The 21,555-nt window shown below is 49.8% G+C and overlaps 1 protein-coding gene across 10 annotated transcripts in view; it reads right to left on the bottom strand.

The window, feature by feature from the left end:
• The window catches only part of WWC1 (WW and C2 domain containing 1), a 129,138-nt gene that overhangs the window by 89,607 nt on the left and 17,976 nt on the right, over positions 1-21,555 (bottom strand). Inside the window, exon 1 of one of the 10 annotated variants that reach the window (XM_036224953.1) lies at positions 8,256-8,335. The exons of the other annotated variants lie outside the window; for them this stretch is intronic. Within the exon in view, the coding sequence (XP_036080846.1) occupies positions 8,256-8,320 (65 nt within the window). The 5' untranslated portion in view covers positions 8,321-8,335. Of the gene's footprint in view, positions 1-8,255; positions 8,336-21,555 lie in introns of those variants that run through there. 10 annotated transcript variants of the gene reach the window in all.

Consider the following 21,555-nt stretch of genomic DNA (forward strand, 5'->3'; position numbering starts at 1 on the left):
GAACTGTCCCGTTCATTGCTTCGCCTGATGCCTTCAGGAACCCCAGCAGTACGGAACCGTGTACCGTTATCCCACAATGCAGCTTACAAAGCTCTTATCGCTTCTGCCCTCTCACCTGGACCACAGGGCAATTCTGCAAGGTGAAAGTAACACCCGCACGTTATAAGCAAGGAAACTGACGTTCAGACTGGGGAGGACCTACCTGCCTGAGGCTCCATAACTCACTCGTGTAAGTTTTAGGGCTGGAAACTAGATTTGAACCATTTATTCTTTCCCATGAGATGGCCAGCTCTCTCAAGCTTAGAAGGACAAATGAAGATTCTGCAAGCCCATGGGCATTGTTTTTTGGGGGCCAATGAAGTCTTAGAAATCATCTGCAAGTCTGCCTTAGCACACCCGAACACCCCTCCTCTCACAGAAACCGCGTTAAGGTCTTTATGCCAAAGTGGTAATCAGCACATTGCGACTTCCCTACATCATGACTATTCTGGGCGGAAGATGACGTTATCCGAGGAGCTCGACTTCAAATGCCCAGAACACGGGGGCCTCACAAGCCACTGTGTGTGGATCAGCTGCAGTCAGATGCGAGCAGCGTTCTCTAACTCCCAGGAGAGCTGGCGGAGAAGTGCATGAATTATTAAGAAATGCCATCAGCGAAAGACTGAGGCAGGGTGCTGGAAAAGACCCTGAGAGGTCTGAACCCCCGAGGACTAGAAGAAGAAACGTGCCCGGAAGCCAGAGCGCAGCCCCTGAGGGGTAAGTCGGCAACTCCTCTGCCACCTGCTGTGTGTGTGCCGCCGAGGTGGGAGCAGGGACGTCTCGGGGGTAGGCCGACCTGGGCTCTGTGACCGCGGGCCAGTTACTTCCCATCTTCGAGGCTCCGTTTTCCTCCCCCGTGAAATGGGACCACCGCCTACACTGGTGAGAGGTCTGTGAGATGATGTGGACACACAGCGCGGTGTGGCCGACGCCGGAAACACGGGGGCTGTCGCGAGCAGGTTCGCGTGAAGGACGCAGGACGGCACTCAACGGGGTCCTCCGCCGAGGAGGACTTTCTGCGCCCCCTGGCGAGAGGACTTCATGGCCTTCCAACCACGACCACGGGCTTGTGTTAATGGGAGAGGGAATTAAAACTGAGCACGTTTGAGAGGGAAAGTCCCCACATGGTCAATGGGAAATGCACGTAGCGCCCCGGGAGAAGTCCTGAGGCTGGGGTGGTGGTTACAGAACAACTCCGAGCTACTGGGAGCCCGATCCTTACCGCTGGAGAGTAAGGAACAGGAAGGAACTGCCTAACTTTGGAACTGAAAGTGCCCTTTGCTCCCTGCCTGGCGCCCAGACAGGTTCTTGGGCCTTGGGCACTTGGACAAGCCACTTGGCGAGGGGAACACTCAGGAGACCCACCACAGTGCCCTTGACCCGCACACAGTGGGGTCTGCTCCCTATAGCACCTTCATCCTCGTGTTCTCTGCTCAGGAATCCCTGTCACCTACAGGTTTTCTTAGGTGGGTCCTCAGGCTTGTCTTCACCTACCCTTCGAAGTTCTCCCCTTTGCATAAACCCCCTCCCCCACGCAGTCGGGTCTAGAGCAGAGTCCCTTCTTCCACAAGCCCGCAGCCCACCCCCACCCACATCGGTGTTGGCCTTTCTAAATCCTACAAAACCTCCGGGGCCTCCAGGAAGTCTACAGGAATCTCCCTCTGCTTGAACCCCGTCGGCATGAGTTCAATCCCGTATCTGATTTCGCTGCTTAAAACTTGTGAACACACACCACTGGCTGAACCGTGAGCTGCAGGGAGCCGGGGGCTTTGTGGTTTCCCCGTGGCACCTAACACTGTGACCTGGATTCGGCCAAGTACCTGCCCAGCTGCTCACGGCCTGACTGTTGCTCGGTGACCACACCCTCCATGGTCCCTACCCCGGCTCAGCTCCATCAGCCCCCGGAACTCACTACTCTGCTCTGTACGTTTTCTCCCTCCCTTCCTCTGCTCTACGCAATTCAGAATGAAACCAGGCCATCTGGACTCGAGCTGTCTCTCTGCATCCCCACATCTGAAATCTCTCAGCAGGCCCGCCCATCACTCCTAATCTCTTCCACTGAACCCCCGCCCCCCGCCCCCGTGAGGAGGGTAGAACTTCTGTCTGATGAAGCACTTGGAACCAGCACCCTGGGGACGGGGAGCTGTTTCCTCCCATCACACAGGTTGGTGTCGAAGGCAGGCTGCAGACTTGACTCTGGGCCCGGAAGCCCACCGGCACCGAACAGGGAGCAGCACAGACTCTACATGCGTGGGGTGATCATAATTAGCTAATAACGCCTATTCCCTGCCCACCTGGGAAAAGGGGGGGCCGGGCTCAAATGCTGCCAAAAAGAAACGACCAAGGCTTTCTCCTTCTGTCTGCAGATGAATTACCAGGTCCCTGTCATAGCTCATTTACGAAGGGGTCAGGAGGGGACCTGGCTGCCGAAGCCCCTGGCAGGGGTTTATCAGGTGACCAATACTTCACTCTTTCTAGAATCCATTCCTCATCAGCAAATGCCACCGGCACCCCTTTGAAGAGGAATGGGTATTCTGCCCCATTTGAAAGGCCAGTTACCTGGAGGGAAGGAGATGAAAACCACCACCCCAGGATTAGATCTGAGGCATTCCGGCCTTCTGATGTCCGAGACGAGCGGTAGGAATAAAAACCCGGGTCTCCAAGACTGAGACATCAGTGATACCGACAGCGAGGTGCGTTCATGCCTGGTGCTCGAGCCGGAGAGGTTTTTCTCAGTCAGCACTGCCCCTACGACCCGTTATCCATGGAGCCCTGTGCTAACTAAATGCGTGGCCTCCGAAGGATGCATGCAAAATGGCCCGATACTGGGGGCGCACACCTGTGCAAGGCTGCTGCTTCCCTCTGCTGCATCTCTGCCAGGTTAGCACGTCCGCATCCTGCAGATCTCAGCCCAAGCACCGCTCTGATAAAGACAAGGTCTGGGGCCGAGCACCCGGCCGCCAGAACCTTGCGCCTCTGTTACAGCCTTCCCACTAGTTGTCTCTCCCTTTCACTGCTGCATTGTGGTCTCCCCGCGAGCTTCCTAAGGGCAGGCGCGTGTCCGCTTGCTCTGCAGGTGTCTCCGGATCCTTGCGCGGCAGCTGCTCCCTAAGATGCTCTCAGAAGAGCACAGACTTTCTGAGTTCTGATTACGGCTCTGTCACACCCTAGCTGTGTGACCCAGGCAAGCCGTTTAGCGCTTCTGCGCCTCAATCTTCTTACCTGTAAAATCAGGGTAAGAAGAGTGCCTACCAGATACCCAAGAGAAATAAAAACTTATGCGCACGCAAGAGCTTGTAAATGAATGTTCATAACAGCATAATTCATAATAGCCAAAAAGTAGGAATAGCCCGAGTATCCATCGACAGATGGATGGAAGAGCGAAATGTAATATATACACACAATTGAACATTATTTGGTAATACAAAAAACGAAGTTCTGATACAGGCTATGACATGGACAAACACGATGCTACATAAAAGATGCCAGACCCCCAAAAGCCACATAGTGCGTGGTTTCATGTATATGAAATGCCCAGAATCTTTAAATCTAGAGAACCAGAAAGTAGGTCAGGGGTTGCCTAGGACTGAGGGTGAGGTGGGACGAGACCAGGGGGCTCACGGCTAAGGGGTGCAGGGTGTCTCTTTGGGGAGATAAAAATGTTCTGAGATGACTGTGGTGATGGCTGCACAACTGAATATACTAAAAGCCGTGTAACTGTATATTTCAAATGGGTGAATTGTATGGCATGTGAATTATATCTCAATAAAGCCATTTTTTAAAAGTATGGTATCTAGCTCATGCTGTTGCTCTAAGAACTGAATTAAATATTATTTGTGAAAGGGTTTGTTACCTAAACTGACCACGTAAGTAACTAATACTCGTTAAACCTTGATTATGCACTGGGCACTCCAAGAAGCACTTTACAAGTAGTGCCTTATTTCCACCTCACAGCCCAGTGAGGTACTCGCCCACTTTGCAGATGAGGAAACTGAGGCTCCCAGAGATTAAGTAAGTTGCCTACGGTGACGTGGCTGGTAAGTGGCAGAAGCAGGCAAGGCCCATGCACTGAACCGTCACGTACAGACAGAACAGCGTCCCGCAAACCCGGGGCCCTCGGACTTCAAGTGGGAACTGCCCGGCAAAAACAAGCAAAATAACTTTCTCCTTTGCATCAAATGAGAGCACCCCCTCTACCCGGGCCCTGTGACCTGAACTACCATATGAGGCAGCAATTACACGTCTGAGCATCTGAAGAGAACACAACCACTCACTTGAAAAGACACCTGGACCCCCACGTTCATTGTAGCATTATTTACAGCACCGAAGACATGGATACAACCTGAGTGTCCACTGGCAGATGAGTGGATAAAGATGTGGCGCGCGCGCACACACACACACACACACACACACACACAATGAAATACTATTCAGCCATAAAAAGGAAATATTGCCAATTGAAACTTGAATGGACCTTGAGGACGCTATAAGTGAAATCAGTCAAAGACGGACAAATACCATATGCTCTCATTCACTTGTGTGGTATTAAAAAAAATAATAAGCTCATAGATACAGGAAACAGACTGGTGGTTACCAGAGGTTTGGGGGTGGGGGAGGGACGGTGGCAAAATGGGTGAAGGCTATCAAAAGGTACAAACTTCCAGTAATAAAAAAAGCAAGTCCTGGGGAGGTAAGTACAGCATAATAAAACTGTAGTGCACATTTGAAAGTTGCTAAGAGAGTAGCTCTCAAAAGCTCTCATCGCCAGAAAAAAAATTCTGTTGCTGTGTATGGTAACAGATCTTAACTAGACCTACTGTGGTCATACTTCTCAATGTATACAAACAACGAATCAATGTATTCTAATAGAATGTTGACTGTCAAGTATACCTTAGTTTTAAAAAATGTTGCGAGGCACTAAAAAACCAGGCCTGGCCGTCTTAGGGACCAAGGGCCTCAGGGAAGCCGCTGACGTTCTGCAGGTGTGAGGACACACACAAAGCTCTGAGAGGGAGGCAGCAGGGCACACCTGCTGGGCTCTGGTAGAAACCAGACGCCCCCAGAGCAGAGGGAGGGGTGGGGGACCCTGAGACTCGGGGAGGGAGGGAGCTGCCCCAGAGAGACTCACCCAGGGGGAGAGGAGAGTTACAAGTCCACGTCTTTCCAGGACCGCGATAATTGTGCCACCATCGGCTGGGGTAGCTGGCTGGGCGGCTGGTACGGAGGGAACGGGGGATGCTCCTTTTTCTTAGGACGTCACTCTGGTCCTTACATAACCCGCGGGTATCCAGCCTGTTGCCAGTTTCTAACTGTGGTCACCGTACATGAGAAATAATGTGTGCTTTGCAATCGGGATTATTACTATAGCTGATATTTGCCGAGCACACACACCATCTGGTTTCATGTTAGAACTTGAGGTGGGCATCACCCCCTTCTCGACGCACGGAAGAAACTGAAGCACAGAGAGGTTAGGCATCTTGCCCACCGACATGAGCTGTGGCGTGAAGGTGCAGAGTTGAACCCAGTCAGTGTTCCTTGCAATAACTCCTAATTTACACGGACTTCCTAGCAGTCAGAACACGGGCCGCACAGCTACGACAGCGAAGTTCATCCCTACTCCCGCTAGTAGTCAGTGTCTGACACGTGCCCAGGAAGCGTGTTCTGTGACGCAGGCTCAGATCCCTCTGCCAGCGGGTCCTGAGGAGGTGGGAGGCCACGAGGCGTTGCTTTTAAAATGAGAAAGAAAGTGTCCTGGCTCTTCTATTGGACCCAAAAATTACAGAAGCAGAGATGGCTGACCACACTGGAAAAGCCTTTGGAAGCCACCTGCTGCTGAAGTTCTCAAAGTGGGTTCTGCCTGAGACTTTGCGGGATACAGGGCCTCAGACCCCCGGGCAGGCTGGCAACAGTGAGTGCAGGAGGCTCAGGAAGGGTCCAGATGCCGGGAAGCAATGGAAGGCTCCATCTAAGAGATGGCTCCACTGCTGGAAACAGGTGAAAACCCCAAACGGAGTGCCCTTGTTTTACAGATGAGGACTCTGAGGGACAGAGAAGAAAAGTGATTTGCTCTGACACAGACGCCCCTGTTCCCTGAGGGGGAAGAAGCCAGGGCTTTGCGGAGGGGGCAGGGGAGGTGACACTGTGTCTGCACCCCTGGTTCTGCCACCGAAGTTCTCTAAGCCCCAGTGTAACATCTGAGGAACGAGAGTAACCCTAGCGTCCTCACCCAGTCTCGTAAAGAACGCACTGAGCTCGTGAAGGTAAAATCGCTAGAAGATGTAGTGGTCCGAGGCCGGCTCTCAGAGCAACCTGGACACAGCAGTGTTCAGAGCAGAGGCCGGAGACATCCTCCTTCGTGCATCTGTGTTCAAGCCCTGTGACTTCCGCCCCCAGCCGTGTGACTCTGGGGCACATCACTTCAGTTCTTTGAGCCCTAATTCCTCAGCTGTTTAATTGGCAGAAGAAAGCCTCCCTTACAGGTGTGTTGGGAGACCCGGTCGTATGAAGTATGCCCAGCACACTGTCTGGGACATAACAGGTGATCGACAGAAACCTGCTGTCCTCATCATACTGCTCTTTCTTTTTAACTTCTGTAGCCCTTCGCTTGGTCCTGCTAGTACCCAGAGAGCATGCACCAGGAACCGCAACTCCTCCAGGTGTACAATGACAAGGAATCTTGGCAGGTGCACCTGCATCAGCAAGTAGTAGTTCTGGGTACCAAGCGAAGCGTGACTTAGAGGTCCCTGCCTCGCAGCCCCTCAGAAAGAATGTGTTGCATGATTGCACCTTTTATCTTGATATTTTTTTAAGAGGGGGGAAAGAAAATAAAGGCAAGAACTTCAAGGTCAGGTTCATTTCCCTGCAGGCTCCTCCTGAGCTGAAGTGAAATTTCAAGAATGCAGTCTCTGGGCCCAGTTTACATTCCCACCCTCTCGGTAGCCAGGATACGGGAGGAACCTGTCACATTCCATCCCACCAATCAGCCTCCTCAGCCACATTCTGCTGGGGGCAGGGCGAGCCACTGGTTCTGGGAGAAGCATCACGGTTTAGCAGGAGGGTCGCAGATTCAGTCACTCATCTAGCATGTATGATCAGAGCTCACGGTAGCCAGGCACTGGGGATAGAGTATTATGGGGAAACAGCCAGAGCTCCAGCTCTTGGGCAGCTTGCAGTGCAGCGGATTAGACAGACAGTCACACAATTACTGAGCAACGCTCCGGAGCAGCAGCACACAGAGGCAGGAGTGCACGCACGGGGCTCTGCCCCACTCAGCAAGGTGAGAGGCTGCCCTGAGTCACTGATGATTAAGCTCGGGGCTGAAGGGTGAGTAGGTGGAAACAGGAGAAGAGAGGAGACAAGAAAATTCCAGGCAGAGGAACTAGCATTTGCAAAGGCTCCGTGATGCACAAAGCTGCAGCGCCTTTGAAGACCTGTTGCCCGGTAGGGGGGAGGGGCGGGGGGCAAGGTAGGGCAAACGAGGAGAAATCAGGGACAAACTTACATGAGTGAGGGGCCATGCTAGAATAGCCAAGTGTCTTATGCAAGGGGATGACTGTGTTTCTGTAATAAAGTCATCTTAGAGAATGGAGTGGGAGGGAGGGTAAGATAAAAAGCAAAGTGAGGGAATTTTAGTAGCTGTGTCCAAGACCCCAAAATGATGGACCTAGGCTGATGAGGGGGCGCTCTGCGGGTGGAGCCTGGGTGGCCTGTTCTCTTTCCAAATGTCCTTCTTCTGCATCCCCTCCTGGGAGGCCCTGGCCCTCACAGCAGCACTGACCTCAGCGTCCGTGGCCCGACACTGCTTCTGAGCAGCCTCTCTGGGTTGCAAAGGTCACACAGGTGCTGCCAGCCATTGGGAATCGGATAAATCTACACCTGGCCTTGCCTCAGGCTCACCCCAAGAAGAGGAAGCCATTCCCCCGCAGGGGACTGCCAGCACCCAGGGCACATTCTCAGGCCCAAAGACTGTGAAGAGATATGGTCAAGGCCTATATAACAACATGCACGTTTTTTCATGCATCGCGAGTGCAAAAAGGGCACCCCCTCCAGCTCCAGGAGGGAGAGGAAGGGCTGCAGAAGCCCGTCTGACACGACACACACACACACACACACACAGGTGAGGGGCTCGAGAGCCATTTGAAGAAGGGAGGGAGCGAGGGAAAGAGGGCAAGAAGACAGCTAATTCGCTAGTTAATTGGTGCGGTTTAAATCCTCACCTACTGTCTTCGATAGATTCTTGGAACGGCACCAAAATGACATACAATGTGATCCATTTTACCATAAGCTAATTGCTGTAAACAAGCGTTCAGTTCCTACAACATCTCATCAAGGTTGTAACAAAATGATATGGTTTCCCTGAAACTCTGATGAGTCTCATGGAGTTCTTGGTCCCCTGAATGAGGACCTGCTGGCTGGCCTTCCGAGACGCATAAGCAAACCTGGCTGCCTGCCCCTGGGCCCCGCCCCCCCAGAAATTCTGACGTCAGGAGGTCTGAGGTGGGACCTGAGACTCAGCTATAGGTCCTTCACGCTATTTTTTTTTTTAATGAAAGTAAAAAAATAAATCAGAGAAAATATAAGGAAAAATAAAAACACAAAACAGAAACAAACTAAAAAACACAGCCCCAAAACATAAGCACTAACAACCTTTTTACTCCGCATCCACAGATGCAAGCACCTAAAACAACAGAAGAGTTAAGATCTCCCGTGAGTCCTTCTAGGGACATTTTCACAAACATACCAGCATGTTTGTGAAACATACCGGTACGTGCGCACACATACGTGTATGCATGTACATGCTGATCGCACACACACATTCTACATCAAACCTAAGAAGCCTCACTGACGAGTGTAATAACAGTTTTATTATTTACACAACAAAGAAACAAAACCATTGCCAATAAACTATGGCCCAGTGCTCTCTTTACCTGGGAATATTTACTTTACGTGTATTAAAACGCTCGTGAAGACTTATTTCAATGTGGACTAAGTTACATGGCTCTCTTTTCCATTTATGAAAAAAAAAAACGTAAGTGAAACAAGTCAGCCGAGGTCCTGGTGAGACCGAACCCCTCTGCGGCACTGGGTCACGAGCGCGTGCGGGCTCCTCGGTGTCCTTCTCTGTGCCCGAGCGCGAAGCCGGCGTCTCTCTCCGGTCACGCCCCCGCGATTTTTCTTCCACGCCATTGAAAATTACCTTGAGTTTTGATTCTAGTGTCACCTTGATTTGACCAGATGTCAAAGAAAGGTATTTTCGACAAGAACAAAGGTCCGTCCACCACAGTCCCTAAGCGGTCTGGGACTGAGACGCGGAGGCCGGCAGGACCTAGCCCGTGAGCGGGAACACCGGGGTCTGTGTGTGGGTCGGCCATGGCCGTGGCCAACCGCATTTCTAAGATTCATCCCCAGTTTGAACATGTGAACATTTGAAGATGTTCATATTTTTTTGTCAAACCAAACCAAACCAAACAAAAAAGTTCATCCTAAAACCGATGGATTACACTATGGTGCAGACACAATCTCCCTCGACTCGCCCTCGGCTGACTTACAGCTGCAAACTCAAATCGCGACGTGAGCCAGGCAGGTGGCGGGGTGAGGGGCAAAGGCGGGGCTGCAGTGACCATGGAGAAGAGCTGCTTCTCGGAGGGTGGTCCTGGACCAGCAGCTGCTTTAATCCTGTGTGGGCTCCGCGTGTTTACGGAACGATCGCGAATTCCTCGGAGCACCTCCACAAGACACTAGTATGTATGCACGTGCGAGTAACGCTAACCCCACTTTGAACACAGAACATATCATTCTGAATCTTGCTGTCTACTCGGCCATCGACCTTGGAGTTCTTTCTGTACCAGCACCTGCAGCTCTACCTGACTCTGGCAACGGTCTGCACGGCACTCCATGCCCGGATGTCCCTGTCGCTTATCTATGCAGCTCCCTGGACAGGAGGTTCCGGCTGCTTCCTCGAGCTGTGGCGCCCACGCTCAAGGCTTGGTGAGGAAGCTACTAAGCTGCATTTGAAGCACGGTTGGCCACCAGTGTGGGACAGGGGACTCTGAGGGCCCCACACTGGAGAGTGGCTGTGAGCCACAAGCCCATTTCTCTCGCAGCTCTGCCTCAGGTCAGTCAGTATGAGGTTCTGGGGAGGTGGGGAGGCAGTGAGTGCAGAAGGTTCTGGATGCAGCAGCTGCTTCTTAGAAGATTCAGCAGCTTTAGGGGAGAGGATGGTGAAGAGGGCCCAGCTCCTTCCCCACCTTTCTCTTCCTCACCTGCAGAGGCCTGCAGCCCCCAAACCTGGCCGCTGCCTGCCAACGCCCTCACTATATCCTGCTCTCTGCAATACGCCCCTCATCCTTCCCTCCGAGCCCAACCCCTTCTAGATGAACAAGGAAAGAGAAGGCAGAGGGGGCTTCGGCGAGTGAGTGTTCGCGAGGTGGACGGAGGTCTTCGCTTCATCACCCCGGGCTTCCCTCCCGCCATCCGCCCCGGCCAGCACAGCCCACATCAGTAAGGTGGGCCCTGCGGCTGTGGGATAATGACAGTGCTTCCTAGACACTGCTGAGCACACACAGTCCTGATTAACCCTTGCAATTCTGAAGGTGCCGATTTTACTGATAGGAAAACCGAGTCTGGGAGAAGGCGAATGCCTTCGCCCAAGTTAGACCACACATAAGTGGCCCCCCTCCACAGAATGCCCCAGCTTCTGACGGAGCAAGCTGACTCTCAAAAGCCTTTTTCCTGGACAGTGCAAGTCCCAGGCCAGTCCCCAAGATCCTCCTCTTCGACATATTATGTCCCTGGGTACAGTGAGGCGGGGCCCGCTATGGGGTGGCAGGGGAATGAGGACTTCCTTCTGTTAGCAATCATTTTGAGAAATTACATTTTTAACCAAAGCCACCATTTTACGTCATTTCACTTTCTCCTTTATCCTTCTTCTACCCTTTTAACTAGTGGTTTGCCCTGTTCCCCTCGTTTTCATTCACTGACTTCCCCAGTAAAGGAAGACGCAGAGTGGGTTTTCCTAAACTCCCTTCCGTTCCAATGGGCCAGGGCCACAGGGTCCAGGAGCTCACAGAACTCCGCAGAAACACTGTGTCTGCCAAGTCCGAGCTCCTGAACATGGCTCGGTAAGTATAAGTGCTCCACTCCCAGCCACCCCTCCCCCCAAAACAAGGCAGGTTAAGTTTTAACTTTTGCTGGCATGACACCTGCTTCCCCAAATTCCTCCTCTCCACACCTCCTAGGATTTACAACACAAAAGTAAACATTTACACTGGTTAAGGTTTACCAAAAGGAAAGGTGGCCTGGAATGTGTCCTTTGAAGTTTAGTCTCAAAAAAAGAAGGCCACCCCCCTCCGTTTAAATATGTAAAATAAGCAATCTCAAACCCATCTAGGTGATGTCTGACTCGGGCCTTCTCAATTTTTCACGTGGGCCTTGACTCCAGCATATGTTAAATCCTAAGCATGACTCGAAACTATAGGTCTGTGTTCCAGAGTAAACAGGGTCATCTGGTCAGCTATGCAATCAAGTGGCTTCTCGGAAACTCTAGGGTGGATATTTCTTCCTGACTGAGATACCACCTACGGGGAGGAAGAAAGGGGCACTTACAAAGGGAGAGCCAAAAGGCAGATCCTGAGCCCCATCTACTAACTGCAGACACAGCTGATTTTCTCAAGGAGGCGTCCGTTTTATAGGAGGTGGGTGGGGGGCAGGGCACAGCCAGCCCAGGAGAGATGCTGGCTGGGTACCAGATACCAATATCAAGCAGAGTCACCTGACACTGAGGTCATGCAGATACTTAGGGGAAACAAGTGAAAACATTCCCCATACCTCCCCCAAGTTTGCTGGTGCAGGCCAATGGAAACACTCTAATCAGAAAAGGATGACTGCAGTTGTAAGACATCGGTATCCAATCAGAACCTTCTATTCCTTCAGTGATTACGCCTAAGGTGCAATCCACCAAGAATCTTGACCCCGTGGGGGCAAGTCCCAGGTGATGGAAGAGCTGATGAACGAGGGGACTCACCAAGAAACAGCACTGTTCACAACTGACTCCGTCCTGGGCAGCTGTGGACGGGCTCACTAGTCTTCAGTACAGCCCAGGGAGGCGGTATTCTCATCACCTTACAGGTGAGAGCTCTGAGACTAGCTCACCCGGCCAAGGCTGCAAACGAGGCTCAGGTCCACGCTCCTTCCACTGCACTACGAGACGTGTACTGCAGGCGGGCTGCACGATACACCAGTGGGATGCTCGCTGGGGGAAACAGTCCACACCCGCCCACTTGTTCCAACTGCCTCGCTGATCCAGATGAGAGTTCACAAGTTTACCAGCGTGAATGCAGTGTATTTTGGTGAGGCTTCTTCCTCACACCTGGGTTCTCTGTGAAGGGAGACACACATTTCCTCCAACATGAGCGTATATCCTTCCAGAGTCGGCAAAGCTACCAACTTAAGGCCACACTACACCATTTTACGCTCACGCTTTCAGTAAGTGAACAGCCACCTACGAGCACTGGCCTCTCATGGCTCTTCACACTCAGTCCCAGCCAGGTCTCATCTTGACTTGGCAAGACAGACCACATGCAGAGCTTCTGAGCATTTATACCTGCTGCCTCCGGCTCCCCAGTATCTCATAAAGCCCCAATCCCAGTCAGAGCGACACCCTGGTTCTGATTCTGGATTCGATCCAAGGACCAAAATTACACACCCATTCATTTCTCTGCAGTTCTAAAGCTCAGCTCCCCAACACGTCAATTGGGGATGAAACAATTTGCTCTCACAAGATTGTCAGTGAAGAGCTAATGAGACCTCAGAAGGTAAAACTCTTTTAATCATAAACATTCCAGCACTTACCACGCGCTGGGCCCTTTAACACACCGTTTGAATGAGTCAATATTAGACAGGCAGGTCAGGAACAAATACGAAAAATATAGGACACAGGGTGAGCAAATGAACTAATAGATAAACGAAGGAATGGCGGGAAGGAGAGCAGGAGGGAGCTAGGAAGGCCATGGAGCCTTGAGTCATGCTAAGAGGTTCTGGGATTTCCTATGGGTACTGGAGAATCATGAGAAGTTTCGGAGGAGGGGAGCAATCTGCTCTGGAACGCCCTACGGAAGAAAATTCCAAAAGCTGTTGCAACCATGAGTTGCTGGAAAACGATTTGGGAGTCTGGCCACCCTGTTCGCCAGGGACTGTTACAACAGCCGATGCACGAAATGACACCTTAAATAACTCAGACAGTGGCCATGGGGACCGTGAAGGGCAAAGCATCGTAGAAGGGTGGGGATGGGCTTTAAAGACCTGTCCCATCGAATATGCAGATTTGCAAAGATAAACTCTCCCAAGTGTTTAATTTGTTCAAGGCTTCAAGTAAGAAATAGGCTGTCGTGCCAGTGACCTGAATGGGACCCCTAACTTCTATTCCTGCTTTCACCTCATTGCCTTAAAACGAAACAAAATTAAACAAAGAGAACTCACTGCTATACCCTCACGTTCATGGCCACATTATTCACAATACCCGAAAGGTGGAGGTGAACCCCGTGTGGGTGGATCCAGTGGCATGCACGTACAAAGGAATATTATTCAGTCATAAAAAAAGGAGATTGTGGCAGATGGTACAAGATGGATGAACCTAGAAGACCTTATGCTAAGTGAAATAAGGCGGTCACAAAAACACAAGTAACTGTGAGTCCACTTACATGCAATACACCTAGAGGAGTCAAATGCATAGAAAGCAGAATGGTGGGTGCAGGGGTCAGGGGAGAGGTGAACGTGGAGTTAGTGTTTAATGGGGACAGTTCCAGTTCTGGAGATGGACGGTGGTGACGGCTGCACAGCAGTGTGAATGTACAGACTGCCACTGAACTGCACGCTCAGAAGAGCTTCACTATACATGTTATGTCATGCGCATTTTACAAAATTTTTAAAGAAGTTTCGAAGAAATCAGCCATTGCTGGAGTGTCGGCAAGCAGGACTGCGGGAAAACAATGCAACGCTTTGCCGAACAGGCACCTCCCATCTGGGAACCTCCGCTCCTCTTCCTGCAGCTTTTCGTTATTGCTTTAAAACTCCCCTACTCCCTTCCTCGGACCCGCTGCTGCTGACTCAGCCCATTTCAGTAGCTGAACGACGGGAGCCAGACTGAGGGTGAACACCGCCACTTCGTTCTGTGTCCTGGGACACCCGGGGTTTCCCGTGACAAACACTGGTCCCATCCAACGCTCTAGGACCCCAGCTCTCCAACCTCAGAACCACGGCCCCACATCCTGCCTGGCATCCCATGTGAGCCTGGCAGGTTCCAGCACACGCTTTACGGCAAGAAGAGCTGGAGAGCCCTGTGGGAACCACATACGAGGGCTGCTGTCAGAGAGCCCTGGGGTCTGCCTTCTCGGCGGCACAGGAAGGACACGATGGTCACAATGCTGAGCACGCCACGAGGCCATGAAGTTCGGTGTGTGCTTCTGCCCACTTCTGTCCCATCCCTGGCTCCAAGGAGACGGGGCTGGAAATGGGGAAACGCCTCCATCAATCCTTCCCCTTGCAAAGAGCAGCGACACCTGCTCTACGAGACCCCGTCACTTATCCGCGTATTTTTAACTGAGCTATTAGGTGTGTCCACATGTAGGACCATTTTGTCTGTTTGATGAAGTGGACTGTTATTATAAAAGCTCTCCCTCTCTCTGGTAATAACTCCTGTTTTTAATACATATGTATGTTATCGTCATAGCCAGCCCAAATTTCTTTTGATTTGTATTTATATGGTATATCTTTCCCATTTTTCCATTTTTAGCCTGTGTATTTATATTTAAAGGGAATCTTTAGTATGCAGCCTAATTCTTGAGTCTTGTGCTTTCCTTCCTCAACTTGACAGTATTTGTCTTTTAATTGGAGGGTGGAGTCCATTTACTTTCAACGAATGTATCAATGAAGCTGGATTGATGTCTACCAACTTGTTTTCTGTCTTGTCAGTTTAATTCTCTTTTCCTCATTTTTAAAAAAAATTCATCCACAATACACTATTACTGTGTTTGCTTTCAATAGTTAATTATCTCTTAAAGGAAGTGAGAAAAAAAAAATTAAAGTCTTTTATATTACCAGTGGTCTTAATTCCTCATGTAGATTCACGTTTCTATCTGATAACATTTTTCTTTCAGCCTGAAGAATTTCTATTAACATTTCCTGTTGTGCATCTCCTAGTGAGAATTCCTCTGAGCTTTTATCTAAAAATGTGTTGATTTTGTCCTCATTTTTTAAAGGATATTTTTGTTGGATATAGAATTGTAGAGTGACACCTTTTTTCCATTTCAGCACCTTAGAGATAAATATTCAATTATTTTTTGGCTTTCATTGTTTCTGATGAGAAGTCAGCAATAGTTCTTTATTCTCTGGCTGATTTTAAGATTTTTCTCTCTATCTTTAGTTTTCAGCTATTTGACTATAATGTCTAGGTGTGGCTTTCCATATGACTGCCCTGCTTGCTTGGGGTTTGTTGAACTTTTTGGATCTATGGGTTGATATTTTTCATCAACTTTGGAACTTTTTGGCCTATCTGTCTTCAAATGTATTTTAATTCTCAATATATCTACCTTTCTCTCCTCTCCTTTCCTTTCTATTCCATTTCAAAATCCAAATATGCATTTGTTAGATTACTTAATAATGTCCCAAAGATCACTGAGATTCTAAATTTTTTCCAGCTTTAGTTTTTCTTTCTGTGCTTCAGTCTAGTTTCTATTGTCCTGACTTCACATTCAGCGATCTTTTTTCCTATGGGACCTCATCTGTTAAACTCATCTATGGAATTTTTCATCTCAGATGTTGTAGTTTTTATCTAGAATTTTAATTTGGTTCTATTTCTCTACTGATGCATTTTTCCTTTAAATTCTTAAACGTGCCTGTAATTATTTTAAGTCATTTCCTGCTAATTCCAACATCTCTGCCATCTCTGTTTCTATTGTCTTTCTCCCTAAGAAATGTTTTTTTTTTTTTCTATTGTATGCTAGACATTGTGAATGCTGTTGTTGAGAATCTCGGTTTCTTGTTCCTTCTTTAAAGAATGTTAAATTTTTGTTCCAATGGACAGCTTATTGGCAGAGCAACTTATTTCTCTTTAGCTTTTGTAAGCTCTGTTGGGCTATGAAGTAAGTTTAAGGATGGAAGTCACATGCTAAGAATGGTTGAGTAGAAATGCATCAGAAGCCCGAGTCCCTGGTGACAATGGAACCACTACTCTGACCCCGACTATTAGCCTGTCTTTGATTTTTTTTTTTTAATGTGATAAAAAAGTAAAGTTCTATCTTGAAGTTAAACCATTGTTATTTTTGACTTGTGCTGCTAACAGCTAAACATTGTTTCTGTTAAAATTACTAAGCAGCAGGCCTTGTACTAGGTGTTGGGGGGATAAAGCAATTTACAAGTTACATGTGGTTCCTGGCACCTTAGAGCTTACAGTCTACAGCAGGGGTGGCAAACTATGGCCCGCAGGCCAAACTCACTCACTGCCTGCTTCTGTAAATAAAGCTCTCACTGGGACGCAAATATGCCTATTTGTTTATATATTATGTATGGCTGCTTTCATGCTACAAAGTTGCATAGTTAGGACAGAAATGGCATGGCCCACAAGGCCTAAAATATTTACTATCTAGTCCTTTACAGAAAAACTTGCTAACCCTTTTTTAGGGCAGCAGTTCTCAAAACTTTTTGGCCTTAGGACCCCTTTATACTCAACCCTTGAGAATTCCAGAAAGTTTTTGTCCCTGTGGGTTGTATTTATTAATATTTACTATAGAGAAATTAAAACAGAGAAAAATTGAAAATACGAATCCCTTCGAAAATAAAAATAAACCCATCACGTTAACATAAATCACATTTTTATAACTACATTTTCCAACTTGCCTCCCAAATTAGTGAGAAGAGGAGTGTTATTTTACATTTTAAATCTCTTGAATGTAGAGCTTAAAAGAAGACAGCTAAGTCCTGAGAGCTGCTTTTGCATTAGTCTGCTGCAGAATCACGTCATGTCGCCTCTGGAAAACAGCCCTGTCCTCTCGTGACAAGTTAGGAAGTTAAAAAGGCAGATGATTTCTTAGTATTGTTATGACGTTAGGACTTTGCAGACATCCTGAGAGAATCTCAGGGCCCTCCCAGGACCACAGTTTGGAAATGGCTGGTCTGGAAAAGTCCTCTGTTGACATTAAACAGAAGTAATATGAAGCCTTAAACAAATTACCGTTGAACAACTGATTTAAAGGCAAAGACTACTGCCCTGTGAGGGAACGTAAGCTCTGAACTTGGCCCCATTTGGGGAGTCCGGAACGATTTCTTGAGAAACCAACGTTAACAGCTGGACCCTCAGGAGGGGGTGAACCGGGCGGGGGACACCATGGGTCCCTTCCTTGGGTCCCTTTACTCCTCCTGCCTTGCTGAGACTGGCGTAGGCTCTGGAAGAACTGGATAAGGATTACTGTCCCATGGCACCTTCTCTTGGAGTGAGTGACCAAGACAGAGATCTGGTCTGAGAAACAAAGGGAAGTTGCAACCCAGGGTCCTTCTGACACTCCTGGAGTGTACCCCAGGGACAGGGGGACTCTGAGCTCTCTGGGAGGACAGTGATGTCCTACAGATGGGGCACTGTGTAGAGGCACAGGAGCTGAGACTCAGGGGCCGAAGGCCTGGGGAGAGCTGCCCAGGCCCCTAGAAGGCAATGCCCACAGTAACACGTGCAGCAACGCAAACCCTGAGCTGACAGCCTTACTCCAAGGCGATCAGGAGCCACTCCTTATCTAGATGGTTATTCGCTCTAATAGCAACCAGCTGGTTAGAGGGACAGCAGCTCCCCTGCCCCTAGGTTCCAGGCCTCGTCCCACTCCCTGGCCGCCAGCTCGGCAGGTACACACTCTCAAAACCGGCGCTGCTGAGCGTCAGGGCGGACGCCGGACGCAGCCACCATCCTTCCCCCACACACGCCTGCCTCTAGGGTGTGAAAACGAACATGGTTCTAGCCACCGGCTCACCTCAGAGTCCCAAAGCCTTGGCCCCACCTGGAAAAGACGAGGCGGAGCAGAAAACCAGTGCTGGAGGATGGAAGGGGCGGTTCACGGCACTTACCAAGCACATGCGGCGACTCTCACATTGCTCTGTGGGACTTATCTCTATCCATTCACTGACCGCCCCCGCCTCCACCAGCAGCCCTATGAGATCAGTTCACGTATTACCCTGTTTTACGGATGAGAAACTGAAGCACAGAGAGGCCATGCCCTTGACCCAAAGTCAGTCGGTGAGGAGTGGTGCTGGCAGTAAACCCAGGCAGCGTGGCTTCTGGGATCAGCTCCTCAAACACGACATTTTACTGCCCCTCTAGCTTTAAAATGGCACGAGGAGTTAGTTTTTTTTTTTTTTAAAAAGGTATCTGTGTAGTTGCTCAACATCACTAATCATTAGAGAAATGCAAATCAAAACCACAACAAACCATTTCGTACACTTTAGGATAGTTACTATAAAAAAATTTAAAAAAAAAACAAACAGAAAGCAAAAAACTATGGTGTTGGCGAGGATGTGGAGAAACTGGAACCCTTGTGCACTGCTGGTGGGACTGTAAAGTGGTGTAGCCACTTTGGAAGACAGCGTGGTGGCTCCTCGAAAAATTAAACATAGAGCTGCCATACGACCCAGCAATTCCACTTCTGGGTATGTCATCAAAAGACTTGAAAGCAGGGACAGGAAAAGGTACTTGCACACCCATGTTGATAGCGGTATTATTCGTGATAGTCAAGAGGCTGAAGCAGCCTAAGTATCCAAGAACAGATTAACAGATTCACAAAATGTGCTCCCTACATACAACGGAATATTATTCAGCCTTAAAGAAGAAGGCAGTCTGACATCAGCTCCAACCTGGATCCACCTCAAAGACATTAACTGAAATAAGACAGTCACAAAAGACATTAAATACCGTATGATTCAATCCATACGCGGTACCTAGAAGAGTCGGATTTGTAAAGAAAGCAAGCAGAATGGTGGTTGCTAGGGGCTGGCGGAGGAGAGAATGAGAGTTATTGTTTCACAGGTGTAGAGTTTCGGTTGTGTTAGGATGAAAAAGAGTTTATCTTTCACGTGGTGGTGTTGGCTGGCTGCAGGGCAGTGCGAATGTATTTAATAGCCCTGAACTGTACGCTTAATAATTTTTAAAAAAGTAAACTAAAAACCTGTGTAAGAAGCCCCAGAACATTTGTTATTATAATTACAGTAGGAATTATCCTGAATAACAGTCTAATTTTTTTTTTTTTTAAGGGGGTGTTGACTACACTTCTGAACTTCTGGAACTGAGACCATTTGCAAACAGGTTCAGAACTGCGCACTATCCTTGGTCCACGTGCCAAGCCGAAGAGGTGATTAGCAAGCTTAAACTACTGATTTCTAATCAGAAAGTTAGAAAGAAAAAAATCACCCTTGGGCAAAGAGAATGGGAACAAAGGGCCAAGCAGCCCAGGGGTTAACAGTAAAAGCAGGATCGTGCCGTGGAGTAGGCCCTCCATCTCCTCCTGGCCACGTTCTGATCTGTGAGCAGGCTCTCCTGAAGCCAGGACTTGCACGGTGCCATCGGGCTCAGTAGACAGAAGTGTGGTCCCTCACAAAGGCAGGTGGAGCCCCCCCGAAAGCCAAAAGGGACATTCAGGAGACCTATTCCAGGAGTCTCATGATGAGACGTAAACTGTCCCCGTATACCTGCCTATCCTCCCCACACCATCCTGCTTCTCTCTCTCTCTCGCTCTCTCTCTTTCTCTTCTTGCTGGCTGAGGACGCTGGGAATACTGGAGAAAGGGACTCTGAAAAGGCCCTGCGCTCACGTTTCCAAACAGCCACAGATCCTAGGAGGGCAGGAGGCCGAGAGGGAACTCGGACAGGAGGGTCTCGGCCTGGGTTCTGTGCCTGGGAGCAGGTGCCCAGTGGGTCATCAGAGCCTCACCTGCTCAGCACTCCTGGCCATGTGGCTGGCCAATCACCAGGTCCTGCTTCCCGTCCTCACTACCGGGCAGGGTCTGTGGGGTCTGGCTGCCTGCGGCTCTAGGAAGGAGGCAGGAGCCTCCTCCAGAGCCTAGATTCAAACCACCACACGCTGGAGAGTGTGAGAGCTCAACTCATCCTCAACCCAGGACGCGCCCAGAAAACGACCTGAGACACGGTGAAGAGCTCAGTGAGTGTCTGCACGGCGACGTCAACACGAGCTGCGGACCTCCAGGGGACAGTGCAGCACTGACGGGCACTCAGGCTGGGAGGCAGGGTCCCGGACAGAAACCCACCCCTCTTGCCAACTTGCTGTGTGACCTTGACAAATTCCCTAACTCTTGGGGCCTCGGCTGCCTCATCTGGGAGGGGAGCACAAAGTGAAATCGTAAATACGTGAACAATTCCCCCAGTAAATGGCTGCTGTGACAACCTCCGGCTGGGGCTGCACCTAACGAGATTTCTGAGCTTTATTATTTTTTGAATATGGAATGGAATCGTGATCAAACAATAACGTTGCAATGTCTTCCTCCTGGAATCAAACCAAGTGTAATTTGGGGAGACGAGAAGAGAAAGGGAGTGGATTCAGAAATAACGTCCCCATGAGACGAGCACAGAAGAAACTCAGGAATTACCTAAAATCTGATAACACCCGACTCCCTCCCTCAGGGAATGGCGGCAAACGGCGGAAGGATCTGGACACGGCCCATGCTTAACACTAACACTGCACGTTCCCCTTCGCCAGCTCGACGTGAGAAGCATTTGCTGAGAGCCTACTGTGCACCGCGTCCTCGGCCGCTCTACCTGTAATTCAGCCAATCCCTTCTTCTCGAGGAACCAAGGAAGGTTCTGTCCCTACTTGGGACGCAGAGAGCAGGCTGCCCTCACCGTGACCTCACACATGAAGAGGTTAGTCCTGGCTCCTGTTCTGAGGGCCCCTGCTGTCACAGCAACTGGACTGGCCCTAGGGAGTCTCGCCAGGTCAGGCCTTTCAAAAGCCACCCTACCCCCCGCCCCCCCTGCCAGACCCCACAGGTCCCCCCCACACACACACATACACACCAATAGGCAAGATCAGAGGAGGCGCCCTGGCTGGACTGGTGAAGCAGGTTTAGTAGTGCTCAGGTTATTAAGAATAAGGAAATGCATTTTGCTTTTCAGAGCTCGGTGATGGGCAGCATTCCTCAGACGGCAGGCACCTGGCTTTCGCTTCACCAAGAAGATTAAGACGTCCTGTCCAGGGCTTCTCATATCTTTGTGTGATTTGTTGCGTCAATAGTTACCGGTTTGGCAAACAGCAGTCCAGAGCCTCACACAGAAAATCATGGTAGCAAACTCCGAAAACCGTGGGGCAAAGGACTGGGAGTTTTATGGTCCCACAGCTCCATTCTTTAGCTCCTCCCACCTGGCATGGGGGTGGGGGGAGTACAGGTGGGGCTTGAGTATCTCAGACGCCCTGGGTGTGGGGGTCAGGCCCAGGGCTGGCAAACAGGGTCTTTTTTTTTTTTTTCCTACGTCAGG

This window comes from Rousettus aegyptiacus, unplaced genomic scaffold, assembly GCF_014176215.1.
Source record: "Rousettus aegyptiacus isolate mRouAeg1 unplaced genomic scaffold, mRouAeg1.p scaffold_m13_p_7, whole genome shotgun sequence".
Classification (NCBI taxonomy): Eukaryota; Metazoa; Chordata; class Mammalia; order Chiroptera; family Pteropodidae; genus Rousettus; species Rousettus aegyptiacus.